The sequence below is a fragment of the Bos taurus genome, chromosome 15, assembly GCF_002263795.3.
Source record: "Bos taurus isolate L1 Dominette 01449 registration number 42190680 breed Hereford chromosome 15, ARS-UCD2.0, whole genome shotgun sequence".
NCBI classification, from domain to species: domain Eukaryota; kingdom Metazoa; phylum Chordata; class Mammalia; order Artiodactyla; family Bovidae; genus Bos; species Bos taurus.
This window is the reverse complement of record NC_037342.1, coordinates 8030424-8050864: the sequence shown is the minus strand read 5'-3', so window position 1 is coordinate 8050864 and position 20441 is coordinate 8030424. Positions and strand designations below refer to the sequence as shown.

Here is a 20441-nt window from a genome sequence, read left to right as displayed (position 1 = left end):
TAATTAGGTAACTTGAATGAGAAAGTTATCACATATACTTATGCTGTGATGGAGGGAGATTATACTTCTTCTTGTAGTAAAGACTTATTCTTTTGGAACTCAGCTTTCCTGTAGTCTTAGGCACTTGAAGCATCTCTTTGCCACCCGGGTGTAATTATAAATTGATATGTCTTAGAGGAAAATGGCAGTCCGAGGGTCCATGTGTTTGCATGATTTATCACATTCTGACTCTTGATATGACATATTAGTTTTCCACCAGTTCCCTCTGTTCCTTGTGACAGATCACATTTCTCCTCTATAGTTCTCCATGCAAACTTCCCCTGAGATGTGTGCTCAGCACGTATTTGTTCTTATTCTTGATTCTGAAAACTTGGCCTCTTTGGCCCCGTGCTGAGTGGAATCTTGGTGACAGTGTTTTGGATGAAATAGAAAAGAACAGCATCATTGCTTTGCCAGGCAGAGGGGGTCACAGAGAGCTCCTGACCTTAAAATCGTGTCCCCCGCCCCCCACCCCCCCCCCCAGCCAAAAAAAAAAAAACTAAAAAACTGTGTGTCCCAACCCAGGAGGACTTGGTCAGGAGTCTTTTAGCAATATCTCAAGGGTAGGTTTCTCAGAAGTTCAGAGTGTGTGCAGGGCCTGCACTTCTTTAGCAATAATCTCATAGTGAGCCACTCTGGTTCCTTTAGTCTCAGGTGGTCTTCTGTGGTCTGAAGAATGCTGACATCTTCCCTTGGTTAGCTTTTAGTTCTATGAAGAACTGTAAAGATATTGTTCTGTGTGTCTCCTGAGGAAGAACCAGGACTCTTTCCCAAGGCTGCACTATTGTTTCCTGACTGTTCCTTCCTTGTCTCTGCATCTGCTCCCTTCCCTGATTAGCAGCTGCTTGAATCTGACCTTGGGAACTCAGGGGAGGTCTTGGAGGCTGGAGTCTGTTCCATACAAAGCGGAAACAGAAGACACAGACGAGCTTCCTGCCCAGGGGCCCCAGAGGGTCCTGCTTGGTTTCATTCTTACTTAGTTCCACTAGGCTTTTATTGCCAAGGGGAAGATTTTGATCATGAAAGGGATATTTAAATTACCTTTGCTTTATTGATAAGTAGTACTTGAAATTATAAATCTTAAATCTGTTTTGAATTTTTTATTTTTTATTTATTTATTTTTTTTTTACAAGATGCATTTTGAGGATTTATTTATTTATTTATTTTTTTCAATGCCATTCTCCCAAATCTTCCCACCCTCTCCCTCTCCCACAGAGTCCATAAGACTGTTCTATACATCAGTGTCTCTTTTGCTTTATTTTGTCTTAAGCCGTAATTTTTCTTTAAACATCTTTTATCATCATACAAGTCTTATTTATAAATGTACTAATTTTAAAAGTAAGTCATTTTTGCTTCTTTATATTTTCATAAATCTGCTAGAATTCTCCCACTTATGCATTTAATCAAGCAAGCTTCTATAAACATTGTTGTTCATTTGCCCAGTGTGCCTGACTCGACCCCATGAAGTGCAGCACACCAGGCCTCCCTGTCCCTCACCATCTCTCAAAGTCTGCCCAAGTTTCGGCTTCATCATCAGTCCTTCCAATGAGTATTCATGGTTGGTTTCCTTTAAGATTGACTGGTTTGATATCTTTGCTGTCCAAGGGACTGTCAAGAGTCTTCTCCAACACCACAGTTCAAAGACATCAAGTCTTTGGCACTCTGCCTTCTTTACGGTCTAGTCTCACAACCTTATGTGACAGTTGGGAAGACCAGAGCTTTGACTATAAGGACCTTTGTCGGCAGAGTGATGGCTCTGATTTTCAACACACTGTCTTCGTTTGTCATCACTTTCCTGCCAAGAAGCAATTGTCTTCTTATTTCATGACTGCAGTCACCATCCACAGTGATTTTAGAGCCCAAGAAAATGAAATCAGTCACTACTTCCATCTTCACCCCATCTATTTGCCATGAAATAATGGGGCCAGATGCCATGATCTTAGTTTTCTTAATATTTAGTTTTAAACCAGCTTTTTCACTCTCCTACTTCACCCTCATCGAGAGGTTCTTTAGTTTCTCTTTGACTTCTGCTGTTAGAATGATGTCATCTGCATACTAGGGTTATAGATAATTTATCTATATATAACTATATCTAACATATGTATCTATATATTTGTCATATGTATGATATCTAGAAACATATCAAGTTATACTTGTAAAGCTACTAAATTTCATCCTCGAATAAAATGAGATTAACACCCTAATAAGACAGATTAATGATTCTGATAAATATAATCTCGCTAAACAACTGAACAACTTTTGTAGTCTGGTAAATTTGCTTTAAAATGCAGAAATTAATACCTTTTAAAGTATTCTAAACTTTCTAAAATTACATGTGAAATTGTGTAGCTGCTTCAGAATGTCTTGTTACACATTCCTGTAAAACCAAGTGACCCAAAATTGCACTTGGTTTTGGTTGTTTTTACACGTTCTGGAAGATTCAACTTTGTTTACAGAATCAGTGCTCTGTTTAAAAGTCAGGACTATGGCATATGCCACCAGTAAAAGTAACTTGAGTAGTAGAGGCACAGGATTGAATGCACCTTCTAGAAGAAGGAAACTCCCCTTGCTCTTGGTAGATATTTTGGTATTGCCAGTTTGCATGGGTGAGGCTTTCTAAATATTCTTTCAATCCAACATGCAGTGAAGTGCTTAAGATAAATCTTTATGCTAAACAGTATTCCAGATTCAAGCACTTGATCCTATTGAATAGCATCATATTTCCTTCCTAGTGATACATCCAGAATTTTATTTGTTTCAGTTCAAAATTATATTGTAGTGATTGTGAAGTGTAAGTCCTCTTTCTGAAGTCTTGATTAAGTCCTGCAGGCTCATCCTGTTTTGAGTTTAGCAGCTATGTCTTCTTTACATTTGTACCTTTGACCATTTTTCTATATATCATCTTGTTTTTCTGAGATCTGTGTCGCCTTTTGACACTTGACTCTCTCCCAACATAGCATTATGTCCATTTTGGTCTTTAATCTCTCTCACAATTGGCATCTGAAACCAGTACCAGCCCTTATTCATTTGCCACCTCGAGAAGTGCTTCTTTATAGCCTTGGCAATTCAGATGGATTCCTTTTGTGTTAAATTATTCCTATTATTCTTTGGAAACTCAGTTTTGCTAGGAATGTGTTTGTATTTTTGAATTGCAAAAGACAATAATGAAGTTTAGGACGGTAAAATACAAAACTCAGATAAAAATTTGCTTTGAATGTCACCCATTGGGAGCCATCATGTGTTTGTGCTTGTGAACAGACATATGATCTATCATAAGCAGCAGACAAAGAACTATCTAGTGTCCTAAAATAGGGCCATGCTGTAAATGTACAGGGAGCACACACCATGAGATGGAGCATGAAACCATGCTGTGAATGCAGAGTAATGAGGCTCTTTACAGCCTAACGTGAATGTCTCCCTCCTTTGTGGTTACTCTCAGTTTACCATTTTCAGAGTATGTGCTGCTGTGTGTACTCAGTTGCTCAGTCATGTCCACCTCTTTGTGACCCCATGGACTGTAGCCTTCCAGGCTCCTTTGTGCATGGGATTCTCTAAGCAGGAATACTGGAGTAGGTTTCCATGCCCTCCTGCAGGGGATCTTCCCAACCCAGGAATCGAACCAGGTCTCCTGCATTGCAGGCAGATTCTTTACCATCCGAGCCACCAGGGAAGAGTGTAGATGCCATAAATCAGAATAACATAATTCAGCAAAGAAGGAAACTTGACTCATCTTTATGAAAAAAGCGTCATGTTAAAAAGCTTGAGCACCAGTTCGTTCAGTTCAGTTCAGTCGCTCAGTCATGTCCGACTCTTTCAGACCCCATGAATCGCAGCACACCAGGCCTCCTTGTCCATCACCAACTTCCGGAGTTCACTCAGACTCACGTCCATCGAGTCAGTGATGCCATCAAGCCATCTCATCCTCTGTCGTCCCCTTCTCCTCCTGCCCCCAATCCCTCCCAGCATCAGAGTCTTTTCCAATGAGTCAACTCTTTGCATGAGGTGGCCAAAGTACTGGAGTTTCAGCTTTGGCATCATTCCTTCCAAAGAAATCCCAGGGCTGATCTCCTTCAGAATGGACTGGTTGAATCTCCTTGCAGTCCAAGGGACTCTCAAGAGTCTTCTCCAACACCACAGTTCAAAAGCACCAATTCTTCGGCACTCAGCCTTCTTCACAGTCCAACTCTCACATCCATACATGACCACAGGAAAAACCATAGCCTTGACTAGACGGACCTTTGTTGGCAAAGTAATGACTCTACTCTTGAATATGCTATCTAGGTTGGTCATAAGTTTCCTTCCAAGGAGTAAGCGTCTTTTAATTTCATGGCTGCAGTCACCATCTGCAGTGATTTTGGAGCCCTAAAAAATAAAGTCTGACACTGTTTCCACTATTTCCCCATCTATTTCCCATGAAGTGATGGGACTGGATGCCATGATCTTCGTTTTCTGAATGTTGAGCTTTAAGCCAAGTGTTTCACTCTCCGCTTTCACTTTCATCAAGAGGCTTTTGAGTTCCTCTTCACTTTCTGCCATAAGGGTGGTGTCATCTGCATATCTGAGGTGATTGATATTTCTCCCAGCAATCTTGATTCCAGCTTATGTTTCTTCCAGTCCAGCATTTCTCATGATGTACTCTGCATATAAGTTAAATAAACAGGGTGACAATGTACAGCCTTGACGTACTCCTTTTCCTATTTGGAACCAGTCTGTTGTTCCATGTCCAGTTCTAACTGTTGCTTCCTGACTTGCATACAGATTTCTTAAGAGGCAGGTCAAGTGGTCTGGTATTCCCATCTCTTTCAGAATTTTCCACAGTTTATTGTGATCCACACAGTCAAAGGCTTTGGCATAGTCAATAAAGCAGAAATAGATGTTTTTCTGGAACTCTTTTGCTTTTTCCATGATCCAGCAGATGTTGGCAATTTGATCTCTGGTTCCTCTGCCTTTTCTGAACACCAGCTTGAACATCAGGAAGTTCACGGTTCACATATTGCTGAAGGCTGGCTTGGAGAATTTTGAGCATTACTTTACTAGCATGTGAGATGAGTGCAATTGTGCGGTAGTTTGAACATTCTTTGGCATTGCCTCTCTTTGGGATTGGAATGAAAACTGACCTTTTCCAGTCCTCAGGGTATTAAATCCACAGATTCTTTGCTGGCTGTAAAATATTCCACAGTATCCTTTTCTTGAACTTTAACTTTGGGAATGGATTTATTTTGAGAGTTGTAACTAAACAGATATCACTCAATTAAGATTAGAACCCAGCTGTTCTTCAAACCATACCACTGAAAATATAATTATGCCATTTGAGGCCATTGTTCAAAAAAACAAAGTATTTGTCATGACACATCTTTTCTTTTCCAAGACTCCCATAATGGCCCTAGTTGTTAACAGGAGTGCAGGCAGATGTCTTTTTCCCTAGGCTTGCTTCTTCTGGCATTCTCTCTTGGTGCCCTGAGCCTTGTCTCCACTCATACATATGTTTCATGTGATGACTTTTCAGTTGATCCTTCTATCCCAGGTCTGGAGAAACTGGAATTGTGAAAGGCAAGTGTTTTAGTTCTCATTCTCTCATGCAATTCATTTCAGCAATACTCCATTATGGAACTAGTTTATTCTAATCATTGTGAAAAAGAAAAAGGAAGTTCTTTCAAATGATACTTTTCTGATTAAAGTCACTACTAGGCTATATAGTGGTAAAGTGTTCTAACAGTCAGCCTTCATACAAAACCAAAGGTATTGGACCAGAAGACACTTTCAAAATTTCCCAACAACTCCAAATTTCTGCCACTGTGTGTTTCAGTGGCTTTCCCCATGTGTACTCAAGGGATTTATTCTCCCTTAGATAGTTCTGTTATGGAAATTCTCAGACATCCCTGGCTTAATCATTTTCCTTCACTACATTCTCCCCAAGGCCTCTAATCAAGTACAGTTCTGTGCTCATCACCAAGACCAAGGAAGAGAGTCAGAAATCAGGTCCCCTTCCTGGGTGGAACAGAAAGAAAACAGTTTAGGTCAGGGCTATGAAGAGTTACCTGCTCTTCCTTTCAGTTCAGTTCAGTCACTCAGTCCTATCCGACTCTCTGTGACTGCATGAACTGCAGCACGCCAGGCCTCCCTGTCCATCACCAATTCCCAGAACCTACTCAAACTCATGTCCATCACATCAGTGATGCCATCCAACCATCTCATCCTCTGTTGTCCCCTTCTCTTCCCGCCTTCAATCTTTCCCAGCATCAGGATCTTTTCCAATTAGGTGGCCAAAGTATCAGAGTTTCAGCTTCAGCATCAGTCCTTCCAATGAATATTCAGGACTGATTTCCTTTAGGACTGACTGGCTTGATCTTCTTGCATCCAGGGGACTCTCAGGAGTCTTCTCCAATACCATAGTTCAAAAGCATCAATTCTTTGGCCCTCAGCTTTCTTTATATTCCAACTTTCACATCCATACATGACTACTGGAAAAACCATAGCTTTGACTAGACAGACCTTTGTTGGCAAAGTAATGTCTCTGTTTTTTAATATGCTGTCTAGGTTGGTCATAGCTTTTCTTCCAAGGAGCAAGGATCTTTTATTTTCATGGCTGCAGTCACCTTTAGGGAGAAGAGAAAAGGTCCTGTGGGAACCATGAATGCCCATAAATACACTCATTTTCTTCTGTTTCTTTCCAGCCACATGTACTATGATATTAGTTGTGTGTGATAGGAGCCTTTTAATCTGAAATGGCAGATTAGAAATGTGAGTTCAAAAGTGAAGGCAAGTGTTGCTTTGCTTTGTCAATCCTGGGAATGTATTGTAAGGCCAAGTAGATTACATCTGTAAGGACATGCTGGGTTTTTAATTACTAGGAAACTGAAGATACAAGAACTTTTACTTTTTAGCTTCATGGAAGACTATTCTTTTTCTCACGGCTTTTGGAATTCTGTTGAGATTAATAGCTTTTTGTTTTGCTAAACTGCCTTTTGAAAACTTTACTTGGATTTCAGTAAAAACTTGAGCCTTCATTAGTTATCAGAGGAAAAATAATAATGTTTCTCTTTAAGTTTTGATTGAATAAATTGAGTTCTTTAAGTTAGCCTATCTTCTGCTTTAGCCCTAAAGGCCGAGTATTATTAATACTATAGGATTTCAAATCCTGGAAATTTGTGATAGTTGTATTCTGCCTAACCCTGGTCTTCACAGAGAGATACAGTGCTGAGGTAAGAATCCTGCAGAGTTGACCAAAGCAGCTTCTGTTGGCTAATAAGCTCTAACCCTTGTAGAAGCCAGAGGGTACTTGAGCAAGTCAGCTACAAACCGGTAACTAGCCAGCCAGTGATCAGCAAGCATTTCTTGGGTGCCTGCTCTGGGAGGCTTTGAGCAGTCCATGTTTCATACAGACAGCTGTACTCCCCTCTCTAGTGCTGCAACAGGAATACTTGCCCTCCACTAAAGAAAAGTTAGTATAAATTATCAGCCTTCAATGCTGTGGTCATACTTAGGAAGAACCCCTTACCCTGAGTTTTTTCATTTGAACACTGAAGAGTTCCCAGTCTTTTTTTTTGTAAGCTATAGAAGTGAAGTGAACTCGCTCAGTCGTGTCCAACTCTTTGCGACTCCATGAACTGTAGCCTACCAGGCTCCTCTGTCCATGGGATTTTCCAGGCAATAGTACTGGAGTGGATTGCCATTTCCTTCTCCAGCGGATCTTCCCAACCTAGGGATTGAACCCGGGTCTCCTGCATTGTAGACAGACGCTTTACCGTTCTGAGCCACCAGGGAAGTCCTGCATAAGGACTTTTATAAGCTATAGAGACCTATTTTTGTTGAATTCTCTTTAGCACTAGCATACTAAGTGGAATATAGCCTACATGGCTTTGGAAGATTGAAAGGATTCCTTTACAGAATGTGTTCCTCCCTTACTTCCCTCAGAAGTGGGAAGTAAGAGAGGAACTTCCCTGGGACTTCCTCCTACATCAGTCACTGGGAGACAGAGCATTCTGGAGCATGTTTAAGCCATATCATCTTCTTCTCCTCAGATTCAACAGAAACTGCTGAATTCTTGTGTGAAGGCAAGAGTAGTAGTTTGTAAGGCAGCCATCAATGGGTACTGCTATTATTGCCTTTTGATGTCTTTTTATAGGAATTGGCAAGTCAGTAGCCAAAAATCCTCTGCTACATTCCAGTTAAGCAAGTAAAAGCTAAGAGTGTGGGATTGGCTTTCTTTCATTTAGTCCTTTTTGAGTAGAAAACTGTTGAAGTTATATATAATTAAATCAGAAACACCAGGTTATGCTGTGGTTGAGAGACTTACCACAGTGAAGGTTCATGTCTTGATCATGCTGTGATTCTCTTATTTATAGTTTTTACTCTAAAATCCAAGCTTATGGAGTACGTTGTCTCTCTAACATTAATGATCTTATGCCAGAGGGGACTAGGAAGTGTCAAGCTCTTACATATCAGTTCTTCCTGATTGGTGGATGATGATGTCTGTCACTTCCGTGCATGTTTCATTGGCTAGTATATAGCATATTGACCAAACTGTCTTAGTGAGAGCCAAGAAACACAACCATCCTACAGGAATGGGCAACAAATATAGGTGAACGGTAGACCCAAGCTACTGTAATCTGTTTAGTTCCAATGAGAGGGTGTGTCTGCTCATTGTTATTTATAGTAAACAACCTCTTCCAACAACACAAGAGAAGACTCTTCACATGGACATCATCAGATGGTCAACACTGGAATCAGATTGATTACATTCCTTGCAGCCAAAGATGGAGAAGATCTATACAGTCAGCAAAAACAAGACCAGGAGCCTACTGTGGCTCAAATCATGAACTCCTTATTGAAAATTCTGATTCAAATGAAAAAAGTAGAGAAAACCACTAGAACATCCAGGCATGACCTAAAACAAATACCTTACATTATACAATGAAAGTGACAAATAGATTCAAGGAGTTAGATCTGATAGAGTGCTTGAAGAACTATGGATGGAGGTTCATGACATTGTACAGAGGCAGTGATCAAGACCATCCCCAAGAAAAAGAAATGAAAAAAGGCAAAATGGTTGTCTGAGGAGGCCTTACAAATAGCTGAGAAAAGAAGAGAAGCTAAAGGCAATGGAGAAAAGGAAAGATATATCCATTTGAATACAGAGTTCCAAGGAATAGCAAGGAGAGATAAGAAAGCTTTCCTCAGTGAACACTGCAAAGAAATAGAGGAAAGCAATAGAATGGGAAAGACTAGAGATCTCTTCAAGAAAATTAGAGATACCAAGGGAATATTTCATGCAAAAATGGGCACAATAAAGGACAAAAACATGGTCCTTTAAGTCCTATGGTCCTAACAGAAGCAGAAGATATTAAGAGGAGGTGACAGAATACACAGGAGAACTATATAACAAAGATCTTCATGACTCAGATAACCATGATCGTATGACCACTCACCTAGAGCCAGACATCCTAGAATGTGAAGTCAAGTGGGCCTTAGGAAGCATCACTACAAACAAAGTTAGTGGAGGTGATGCAATCCCAGTTGAGCTATTTCAAATCCTGAAAGATGATGCTGTGAAAGTGCTGCACTCAATATGCCAGCAAATTTGGAAAACTCAGCAGTGGCCACAGGACTGGAAAAGGTCAGTTTTCATTCCAACCCCAAAGAAAGGCAATGCCAAAGAATGCTCACACTACCACACCATTGCACTCAACTCACTCACTAGCAAAGTAATGCTCAAAATTCTCCAAGTCAGGCTTCAATAGTACATGAACCATAAACTTCCAGATGTTCAAGCTGGATTTAGAAGAGGCAGAGAAACCAGAGACCAAATTCCCAACATCCATTGGATTATCAAAAAAGCAAGAGAATTCAGAAAAACATCTACCTCTGCTTTATTGATTACGCCAAAGCCTTTGACTGTGTAGATCAAAACAAACTGTGGGAAATTTGTAAAGAGATGGAAATATCAGACCACCTTACCTGCCTCCTAAGACATCTGTGTGCAGATCAAGAAGCAACAGTTAGAACTGAACATGGAAAACAGACTGGTTCCAAATTGGGAAAGGAGTGTGTCAAGGCTGTGTATTGTCACCCTGCTTATTTAACTTCTATGAAGAGTACATCATGAGAAGCACACAAGCCTGAATCAAGATTGCCGGGAGAAATATCAGTAACCTCACATACCAGATGTCACCACTCTTATGGCAGAAAGCGAAGAGGAACTAAAGAACCTCTTGATGAAAGTAAAAGAGGAGAGTGAAAAAGCTGGCTTAAAACTCAAGATTCCAAAAAATTAAGATCATGGCATCCAGTCCCTTCATTTCATGACAAATAAATGGAAAAACAATGGAACCAAGTGAGAGACTTTATTTTCTTGGGCTCCAAAATCACTGCAGATAGTGACTCTAGCCATGAAATTAAAAGACACTTGCTCCTTGGAAGAAAAGCTATGACCAACCTAGACAGATTGTTAAAAAGCAGACATTACTTTACTGACAAAGGTCCATATAGTCAAAGCTATGATTTTTCCAGTAGTCATGTACGGATGTGAGAGTTGGAACATAAAGAAAGCTGAGCACCAAAGAATTGATGCTTTTGAACTGTGGTGTTGGAGAAGACTCTTGAGAGTCCCTTGGACTGCAAGGAGATCAAGCCAGTCAATCCTAAAGGAAATCAGTCCTGAATATTTATTGGAAGATCTGATGCTGACGCTGAAACTCCAATATTTTGGCCACCTGATGTGAAGAACTGACTCATTGGAAAAGACCCTGATGCTGGGAAAGACTGAAGGCGGGAGGAGAAGGGGACGACAGAGGATGAGATGGTTGGATGGCATCACCGGCTCAATGGACTTCAGTTTGAGCGAGCTCCAGGAGTTGGTGGTGGACAGGGAGGCCTGTTGTGCTGCAGTCCGTGGGGACATGACTGAACCAGCGAACTGAACTGATGCCTCTTTGAAGAATAATGCTCCAAGCAGATAGTACCTCAATCCCCAGTGACTTCATCCCTGCCCAAAGAATGCCTTGTTCATGTGATTTGCATATTCCCAAAGAATGCCTTGTTCATGTGATTTGCATATTTAAATTTTACATTCTCCTCTAGTCAATAACAATGATGATGATGGTAAGAGCCAACACTCTGTAGCACTATATTCTTAGTACTCTTCTAGGAGATTTGCAAATGTTAACATATTTCATCTAGGAATAGCCCTATGTAGACAGTATTATTATTATCCTTATTTTATGGAAGAGGAAAATGAGATAGAGAAAGAATCAAAACTATCCCCAGTAATACAGTTACTAAGTGGGAGAGTAACTATTGTCTGTTTCTTCTGCTTAGCACTAGTAGCTGACTTTTTTTGTTGCTGTTTATCATTTCTTCTGTTTCTGTGATGTGTGCATAGGAGCACATGAAGAAGGAATCGAGCATCTAATTTTATTTATTCCATGCTTGTTGCTCTTCAGTAGTTCATGTGGTTTTGTCTTCATCTTACTGCAACCCTCTAAGATATGTAGTGTGATTTCCCTCATTTTTATTTATTTATTTATTTTACCTAGTGCCTCTTTTTTCTTTATTTTTTTAATCTCAGTTTTATTTGTTTTTTTTTTTACTTTACAATATTGTATTGGTTTTGCCATACATTGACATGAATCCGCCATGGGTGTACATGTGTTCCCCATCCTGAACCCCCTCCCACCTCCCTCCCCATCCCATCCCTCTTAGATGAAAGGATAGTGTTCATAAAGGTTCATAGGCACACTTCCATCATAAAGCCATGGAGTTGAGATCCAACCCCAGGTTCACCTGGCTCTAAGGAGAGCTGAGTGTTATGTCTATCCCAGAACTTCCGTATACTGGTTCAGGCAATAGCAAAGGATGTTCAAAGGCAATAAAACAAAAACGCAGGGTTATTTTGGCCAACACAGTTTATTCTTTCACATCTTGACAATTATTTTGCAATATTATGATGGTTTTTGCCATACATCAGCACGTATCTTTTAGAATTAGTGTTCCGTGTTTTGGTTTTTAATTCCCCCTAGGAGTAGAATTGCTGGGTTACATGGTAGTTCTATTTTTGCCTTTTTTGAGAAACCTCTATACTGTTTTTCACTGTGGCTGCACCAGTTCATATTCCCACCAACAGCGTACACGGGTCCTGTTATTTTCCACATCCTTGCCAACATTTGTTCTTTGTTTTGTTGGTGTGTGTGTGTGATGGCCGTTCTGATCGGTGTGAGGTGACATCTCAGTGTAGTCCCTCTAGTTTTTCAGTTTCTCATTTCTCATCTCAGATTTCTCAAACCTTTCAGTTAGTTCAGTTTCAGTGATTTTCTATGCCTAGGATTTCTTCAAAGTTTTTCATCTTTCCTGGCACCTTTTTCTAGCCTAATTTTCTAGATCTATATTTTTTGTGGATCTATGTCATTACCTGTATGTGTTTAATCCACCATTTTTAAATGGAAACCAGTTTTAATTTTTTAATGGTTTGTCTTTGTCTTCATAAATTATTATTTGGGAATATTAAAGAGATATCATATAGTCAATATATTTGGTAAAAATTTGTATTATAGTATCAAAACTTTTTGAATTTTCCCTGTGGGTTATTATTTGGTATTTTTAAATCCTTTCTCCTTAAACAAGTAGTCTAATTTTATTTGACTTCTAAACCTTAGGAAAAACTGTCAAAAAGCAATGAAAATAAATTGCAGTTTTGTAATGGAGGATCTTTGAGAGGATTTTTATGGCTCAGACGGTAAAAGTGTCTGCCTACAATGCGGGAGACCCAAGTTCGATCCCTGGGTTGGGAAGTTCCCCTGGAGAAGGAAATGGCAGCCCACTCCAGTATTCTTGCTTGGAAAATCCCATGGACAGAGGGGCCCAGTAGGCTATAGTCCATGGGGTCGCAAAGAGTCGGGCACGACTGAGCAACTTCACTTCACTTCAATGGAGGATCTTTGAGAGGATTTTTAGTGGACTTACTATGCATATTTTGAACTATTTTGAATATGATATGAAATGAAATAGAATAGTACATAGAATTCAGGAGACCTGAGTTAAAATGTGGCTCTAGACCTTAGAACAAAAAAAAGCAGTTTTCAGCAACTTGGTAAATCACCTAAAGATTGCAGTACTTTATCTATACCTCATAATGTTGTTTGGAGAATCTCATGGGAAAAACACATGAATACCTCTGTAGTATAATTATTAACACACAGTAAAAGTTTATTTTTATTGTATTTGCTTCTATCATCCATAAAAATATATAGTAAAGGATAATGCTAATTTTAGGGGAAACGGATGGGCTCAATTTTACATATTACTTTCAGTGAAAGATCTGTGTTTCTAATGAACCGAGTTGATATAAAAACATTCGTGAATATGAACCTCCCTCTTTCACTTCTACCCCCAAATAAAAAATCAAATGCTAACCAAAATATTTGATAAATTCAGTAACAACCTATCTGCCATCAAGCCCTGAAACAGTAGAGCCGACTGAAGCAGTACTGTTAGTTCATCATAAACACTTAATATGGTTTTCTTTTATTTTCAGTGTACTTAAATGAAGCAGGGTTCAACTTCGTGAGAAAATGCATCCAAGCTGTGGAAACGAGAGGTCAGTGCTGCCTGATGGGTACACCGTTACTGTAGTGTGGTCCCTTCTTACATAGAAACTGCTCAGAAATCAGGATGTACTTTGCTATCAATAGGAGCTTAATTTTAAGAAACATATGATTTATAAATTATACAAACATGTAAATAGCTGTACTTTGAACTTCAGTTTGCCAAAATCATACTACAAACATACTTCTTTTTCATGAAGTTTCATGATATAGCCTCACTTTACTTTGACGGACCGATATTATTATTTTTTTCCAAGCTGTAGGAAGTAAGACTCCCGAGCAGTTTGAATTCAGCTCTCCTCCTTCCCTGCATTGTATCTCAGAGTAATTTTCATCACCGTCACAAATTCAGCACCTGTCTTCATTCTAGTCATAACCTCTGTCCTGAAGTCCACTCTAGTGGCCTTTTACTTCCAGGAAAACTTGCCTAAAGCAAAACCTCCTATCGGGCTTTGGAATTCTTTAAACTTAGATTCAAAGTTTGGTGCTGCCATTTAAGTTTTGAGAAGTCAAGTCATTTCCTTAAAATCTCTGAATCTGTCTGCTCACCTTTATTTCTGTTTAATTTTTTTGGGGGTATAGTTGATTTACAATGTTGTAAATTTCAGGTGTATAGCAGAGTGAATCAGTTTTACACATTCATATATCTACCACATTTTAGATTCTTAACCCAAATAGACAATTATGGACTATTTAGTAGAACTGCCTATGCTATACAGTAAGTCCTTATTAGTTATCTCTTTTTTACATAGAAGTGTGTGTATGTCAATCCCATCCTCACCTTTAAAGTGAAGTTAGCAATTCCATCCAACTGTTCAACATCCATTCAACACATAGGACTCCATGATTGAGGAAACATAATATGAGAAATACTGATCATTTTTTCTCATCTTGGATGGTTTTTTATATTCAGGTAGTGGTGAATAGACAGCTGTACTTTGCCATTTGGAAGCTCTTCATAGACTTTCAAATCACTGTTCATTGTCTGCTCTAAGAAATATATGTCTGATGAATATTTCCAGGGTAGGTCTGCTAAAGTTAGACTGTAAAATTGGGTGCATACCTTCCAGATTTTATGTAGGCATATATCTGAGTTTTTAACATTCTGTGCTTGGAACTTGTGTCTTATGCCGTTTTCTTGTGATTTTTTTCCTTCTCACTAGGCATCACCATTTTAGGTCTCTACCGAATAGGAGGAGTGAATTCCAAAGTGCAGAAACTCATGAATACCACATTTTGTAAGTTTTGGCTGAAGCCCGTTACTTAACTTTTACATTATTATAGAAAAGTAAAACCATAGGCTTTTTTGAGATATAGATTATTGCTTGTCTTTGAGTATTTTCAAGTCATATGTAAAATTAATATTTGTATTCATTTTTAATGTCCATTATTATAGATGACCATCAGAATTTGTAAAGGGGCCCTTTTTATAATGTTGAATTTTTCCTCAAGTATTCTTTGATTAGCTTGAGGTACAGTAAGATTTATGGGTGCTAGGATTCAGATGGCCTGAACTGGACTCTTGATTCAGCCAGTTTAAAGTTCTGTGGCCTTGGGTAATTTGCTTAACCCCTCTGTGCCTTCACCTCCTCATTTATAGAGGAGGCTCATTGAATTATAAGAATCTGATATGTTAACCCATATAAAGCACTGAGAAGCACGCCCAGCACTTGGTAAGTGTGCTGTGATGTTAGCAATTAGCAAACATCTGATTTAAGAAACTGCATTCCATAAGAAATCTTTGAGGTTCATTGTCAGAATGAGCTTTGCACCAACTCAGGCAAACAACAGTCTGAAAGTTAACTCGACTGGCCTTCTAAAAAATACATGCCTCTCTCTTTGATCTACTTTTGTCTGTGTCCATCTTCTTAATGGTGCTCGTGATATTTCGAATTGCACAGTTTAAACATCTTGCGTTAATTCTTTTCAGCTCCCAAGTCCCCCCCTGACATGGACATTGATATTGAACTGTGGGATAATAAGACAATAACAAGTGGACTGAAAAACTACCTCAGGTGAGGTGGGCCTGCCTGCTGCTGCTCTGCTGCGGTCTCTCGGTCGCCCCTGTGGGCTGGCACTGTGGGCCGCAGGGAGCCCCGTGGGGTCCTCTTCCCTCCTCAGCACAGCTCGTGCACTTGAGGTGGACTGGCAGGGTGGGCACAGTCATGTTCAGTGTTCTGGGAGTTATACGTGCTTGTTTCAAACAGTAAACTTTGCCAGAGTTTATGAGTGCTAAATAATACTTTCTGTTTCATATTAGATTCAGATTCAGGTCTTCATATATTTTTTTATAAAACATCACAAGCTGAATTGCAAATTAAAAAAAAAAAAAAAAAAACAGAAACTATTGGCCCCATATCTGAGAGTGATTTTGTTCCTGTAGTCCAGTAGTTCTCACAAAGTATTAAAAAATAATTCCCCAGCCTCTCCTATTTTAATACAGTGACAGCAAGAAGTGCTCAGGACATAGGTGTCTTTGAGGTCTGCATTTTAGAGCTACTTGTCAACTCCCTGGTAGGACTTTGTTGTACATGTAGTCACCCAGTTCTCACAGAAGCACTGAAAGTTCAGGGGAAATCAGAAGGTAACTGCTCTTCTAAAATCTGCTTCATTCTCTCTTGCAGGTGCCTTGCAGAACCACTGATGACTTACAAATTACACAAAGATTTTATTGTTGCTGTTAGTAAGTATATTTCCATTGGATGCATTGTAATTGATGTGGTTTTATGCTGTTGCTGCTAAGTCACTTCAGTCGTTTCCTACTCTGTGCGACCCCAGAGACAGCAGCCCACCAGGCTCCCCCGTCCCTGGGATTCTCCAGGCAAGAATACTGGAGTGGGTTGCCATTTCCTTCTACAATGCATGAAAGTGAAAAGTGAAAGTGAAGTCGCTCAGTCGTGTCCGATTCTTATCGACCCCATGGACTGCAGCCCACCAGGCTCCTCCGTCCATGGGATTTTCCAGGCAAGAGTATCGGAGTGGGGTGCCATTGCCAGAGGTTGTAAGTTTAAACCTGCTAGTTAACATTTTCCTACCTATGGCTTAAGAAATTGTTATTCTCATAACTTAGTAGTTTACAATATGGTTACGAGAAGTCACAGAATGAACTAAAATACTTTGTTACTTAGACTCTTTGGGGTGGCATATATGGTGTGATTAGAAAGAGCTGTGAGGAATTAATTACTCAAATTACATTTTCCTTGATTAATGAATGTCAGTTTCTTACAAGAGTGACTTCATGGTTAAATAAACAAGACCACAAAGAGGTACAATCAGTTATTCCCCTGCCTCCACTGTGCTCACATGCTTTGTTCCTAAATCTGGAGAAAGAGTCAGCTATTTTTGGCAGGCAACAATACCTTTTCTCTCTTATTATATTTATTGAAGATGATCGGATGCTGCAGTGGTAAAGAGTCTGCCTGCCAGTGCAGGAGATGCAGGTTGAATCCCTGGGTGAGGAAGATCCCTTAGACTAGGGAATGGCTACCCAGTACTCCAGTTTTCTTACCTGGAAAATTCCATGGACAGAGGAGCCTGGCGGGCTACAGTCCATGGGGTTGCAAAGAGTCAGACATGACTGAGCACACACACACTCACAAACTTATCAGATATCTATATTGTTTCTTTAGATCTGTGACTGCCTTAATGTTATATGAATTAAACAGGTTTAATTCAAAATTGTGGGGAGCAGGGGAGGGGGCCAGTGACAGTCATGTAACCTGAGCAATTAGAGTTGTGTAAAATGTTGGGCTCAAGGGCCAGGTCGCCATCTGAGCCAGTCTCAAGTTGTAACAGTTAAGAGTTGGCATTTCATTGTTAAGATATTTGAGATATGACTGTAATAAGAGTATTTTTCACAATCCAAGAAAGAAATCAACTGCATTAGTTTATTACCATACATTGTAATGTCACAGGAGGTGTTACCTGCTGCTAAAAGTGTCAGATAAAGCTGAATGGCCTTGATGTGCAGCCCTGCATGCGTGACTGACCACATGATCTCATGAACATCTATACCATTTAGCTTTCTCCTGAAGGCTCTGCACTCTACTTCCTCTTTGTAGAAATCCATCCTTGTAAGAACAATGAGACCTTAGAAAGTACATAATCCAACCTCATTTTATTAATGATGAAATCACGACCCAGAGGGGGCAAGTGACTTTGTCCAGGACACTAGTAAATTCAAAGCAATATCAAGACTACAAGCCAGGTTTTTTGACTCTTAACCTAGAACACTTTGTTACAAGAAATTCATCTTATAACAAATGTGTTTGATCCAGTTAGCTAGAATGGCTCAGTGAGCTGGTTGTTTTGCTGCCAACATTTGGTCACAAGATTTTTTTTCTTCACTTTTGTGGCAAATAGTGATCATATTATTCACTGCTGCTGCTGCTAAGTCGCGTCAGTCACATCCGACTCTGTGCGACCCCATAGACGGCAGCCCAACAGGCTCCCCCGTCCCTGGGATTCTCCAGGCAAGAATACTGGAGTGGGTTACCATTTCCTTTTCCAGTGCATGAAAGTGAAAAGTGAAAGTGAAGTCGCTCAGTCGTGTCCGACTCCTAGCGACCCCATGGACTTCAGCCTACCAGGCTCCTCCGTCCATGGGATTTTCCAGGCAAGAGTGCTGGAGTGAGGTGCCACTGCCTTCTCCATATTATTGTTCACTACCATGATAATTAAAGCACATCTCATGTATAAGAATCCATCTTCTGTCTGGGTCAATAGAAATAGGTATCATTTGGCTTCAAGAAAGAGAAATTTAGCTCAAGAAGAAAGGACAAGTTACTCAGAGTCTAAGGGGAGTCTGTCAGAACTCCTTGGCAGAGAATGGGTCCTGCCTACTGTGGTCTGCACCCAGGAACCACAAAGTTGGGAACAGATGTTTCCAATCCGCCCTCCCAGCTCTTTTCAGATGTCTCTCATTTTTTTTCTCTGCTGCATATCTACCTCATTTGCAGACAGATTTTTCTCCACTTGGAAGCACATTTGGTGATGGTCTGCCTTGTTTTACATGATCTGCCTTTGCACGAATCCAGCAGACAGATCAGAGTTTTGGTGTCTCCATTCCAACTCCTGGGAGAGACTTCATGTTTAGCCTGATGAAAACCAGGCCCTTTCCTCACCTCGTACGCAGATAGCTGTGCCCGGAAGAGATGAAGGTCCCATTTATAAACCCTGTGCAGTGGGCACTTTCTGGAGAAAGGGCTTGGCAGGGTGGGCAGTCACCCTAGAATTTGTTTATTGTAGTAAGAGACTGTTAAATAGATTCCTTTTTCTGAAGCATTACAAGTTTCTCTAGCCAACTTTTCAGCCTCTTGGCTTTTTCCTTGCAGACTGAATCTGCTTGAGATGATTTTTTTTTTTTTTTCAGGTATACCATGGTCAGCACGGGCTTAAAACCTACTAGGCCTTTGGTTGTGCAATTATCCTGACACCTGAGAAAAATAACTCTCTGCCGTCTTTTAACCTATAAAATTTAGAAAAGAGTACCTCCTTCCTCTGGTTTGATAGAGTCACTCAGAGATTTCAAAGTGATAAAGTGTATTGTGGTATCTGGCACATTAGACCAGTTGTAACAACTACTGCCATCACTCATATTACTAAAAGCTTTATTCTCTCCTTTTGTAACAAAGCCAGAGGAAATGAGTTATGATTGTATAGAAGTATACAGTTCAGAGGCTAAGAGCATAGGTCTGGATTGGATAGAACTGAGTTCTTCTCTATTTAGTGATTGCAGATCATGGACAAGTTACCCAGTGACTCTAACCTTAGGAAATAATAGTGATAATACTTACCATGTGAAGCACTGCTTATAAGGCATGACAGATGGAAGTGGTTATTATGTTTAAATTATTAATGTTTATATGATTAGAATTTGAATATTCGCAACCTTTTTTTATGTTACAGAGTCTGATGACCAGAACTACCGGGTGGAGGCTGTACACGCACTGGTGCACAAGCTGCCCGAGAAAAACAGAGAGATGCTGGACATCTTGATAAAGCACCTGGTCAAGTAATTCTCTGACTTAGATTGCTCACTTACTTGTTCATCTGTTAAACTTGAGTATATTCATGTCTTTTAAAGGGGGTGATAGAGCTGTAACTTTGCTACTGTAATCAGAGTCCATTTAATTGGTTGAAAAATGATGCGGCAGTTTGTTTTTAAGATATAATCTATGTGTGTGTGTGTATCTGTGTGTTTATGACATGCAAATAATTATATCCCTGCAACTGTTGTAATGAAATGTCAACTTAAAAATATGTGAAGGAGTATATAGTCCTTTCCCAGTTCTTTTAGATGCATGGTAAGCCTGAAGTTTGAAGACCAGGTCTCTGTTTTATTAGGGTCACCAGGTTCTACCAGGTCAACATGCCACTGGAACATTAGCTTCCTTCCCCAGATTCCTAGTGTCTTTGGTTTCTGAAGATCTTTTTGACTCTTATGTATTTAAAAGTTTTGATAAATATTGTATTAATCAAGTTTCTTCAGAGAACAGAACTAATAGGTTGTCATATGTGTGTCTGTGTATACATATGTATATATATAAGAGAGACTGGTTAGTTCCAAGGAATTGGCTGCACAATTGTGGAGGCTGATTTCAAGGCAGGCTGGAGACCCAGAGAAGTTGATATCATGGTCCAAATCCAGGCAGTCTGGAGGCAGAATACCCTCTTCCTCGGGGACCTCAGTCTTTTTCTCTTAAGACCCTAAACTAATGTTTAGATGAGGCCCACCCAGGTAATGGATGGTAGTCTGCTTTACTCAAAGCCTACTGATTTAAATGTTAATGTCATCTAAAAATG

At 39.9% G+C, this 20441-nt stretch overlaps 1 protein-coding gene across 4 annotated transcripts in view; it reads left to right on the top strand.

Moving 5' to 3' along the window:
* The window catches only part of ARHGAP42 (Rho GTPase activating protein 42), a 348023-nt gene that overhangs the window by 300795 nt on the left and 26787 nt on the right, over positions 1–20441 (top strand). For all 4 annotated transcript variants that reach the window (XM_003586932.6, XM_059875064.1, XM_059875065.1 and 1 more), the window contains 5 exons: positions 13568–13630; positions 14801–14875; positions 15568–15652; positions 16262–16320; positions 19545–19650. In XM_003586932.6, coding sequence (XP_003586980.1) covers positions 13568–13630; positions 14801–14875; positions 15568–15652; positions 16262–16320; positions 19545–19650 — 388 coding nt within the window. The remainder of the gene's footprint in view (positions 1–13567; positions 13631–14800; positions 14876–15567; positions 15653–16261; positions 16321–19544; positions 19651–20441) is intronic.